Source organism: Myotis brandtii, unplaced genomic scaffold, assembly GCF_000412655.1.
Source record: "Myotis brandtii unplaced genomic scaffold, ASM41265v1 scaffold21994, whole genome shotgun sequence".
Lineage (NCBI taxonomy): Eukaryota > Metazoa > Chordata > Mammalia > Chiroptera > Vespertilionidae > Myotis > Myotis brandtii.
Window position 1 is genome coordinate 1 of NW_005358246.1, and position 1,246 is coordinate 1,246.

The 1,246-nt window shown below is 47.8% G+C and overlaps 1 protein-coding gene across 1 annotated transcript; it reads left to right on the forward strand.

Moving 5' to 3' along the window:
- Positions 1–71: 71 nt before the first annotated feature.
- Positions 72–526, forward strand: LOC102250720 (single-stranded DNA-binding protein, mitochondrial; the record flags this gene model as incomplete). Its single annotated transcript, XM_005866011.1, has 1 exon — positions 72–526. A coding segment is annotated over one exon (455 nt), but the record flags the coding sequence as incomplete, so codon positions are not given.
- Between the last annotated feature and the right edge of the window lie 720 nt (positions 527–1,246).

Consider the following 1,246-nt stretch of genomic DNA (forward strand, 5'->3'; position numbering starts at 1 on the left):
TCAGGAAATGACCTCCTGGCCCAGAGCTGTCTGGCTGGAGCATCAGGAAAGGACTAAAGATTAGATTTTAGGAAAAGCAGTGTTTCAAAGACCTGTATTGCAGGTACTTCACAAATTTGTAATACATGAGTCTGAAATAGTAAGCAACTTGGTTCTCGAAAGATTTCTGAATCATGTGCAGTTACTTGGGCGAGTTGATCAGGACCCTGTCATGAAACACATGGAAGAAAAAAAACAAGTCACATTATTTTCTCCAGCAACAAATGAGATGTGGAAATCAGGAGACAATGAAGCATACCAAATGCGTGACATCAGTCAAAAGACAACATGGTACAGAATTTCAGTATTCCGATCAGACCTCAGAGATGTGGCAAATCAGTATGTGAAAAAGGGCTCTCTAATTTATGTGGAAGGGAAAGTAGACTATGACGAATACATGGCTAAAAATAATGTGAGGAGACAAGCAACAATAATCATAGCTGACAACGTTATATTTCTGAGTGACCAGACGAAAGAGAAAGCATAGAGCAGACCATTCTTCTTTGGCCAGTGTTTGGTGTAGTCTCATTTCCAAATCATGTATAGTCTTTATAGTTTCTAAGGACAACAATTAAAATATTATCTACACTAATAAAAGACAAAGATGCTAATTGACCGTATCTTCCCTATGCCCTAGGCCATGCCCACCAGCCAATCAGAGTTACTATATGCAAATTAACCCAACCAAGATGGCGGCCGTCAGCCACGGAGCTGGAGCAAGTAGAAGGCTTGGTTGCCTGGAGGAAGCCAAGCTTCCCGCCTGCCTGAGCCGGCTGTGGCCTCGAATCATGGCAACAAAGTTTCAGTTATAGAAGACAAATAAATCCCAGATACTTGCTTCCAGCCAGCCTCCACTGGGAGCTTGGGTGGCTGGGGGTTGTGACCTGCCTGCAAACAGCCATCAGCCCCTCACCCAGGCTGGCCACACTCTCATGGGGTGAGGGTCCCCGCTAGGGGGCTTAGCCAGCCTGAAAACAGCCCTCAGCCCCTCACCCAGACTGGCCAGGCACTCCAGCAGGACCCCCCACCCTGAAGGGGCTGTGGCCAGCCTGCAAACAGCCATCAGCCCCTCACCCAGGCTGGCCAGGCACCCCAGTGGGGACCCCCACCTTGAAGGGGCTGTGGCCAGTGTGCAAAAAGCCATCAGCCCCTCACCCAAGCTGGCCAGGCAGTCCTATATAATAAAAGAGTAATATGCAAATTGACC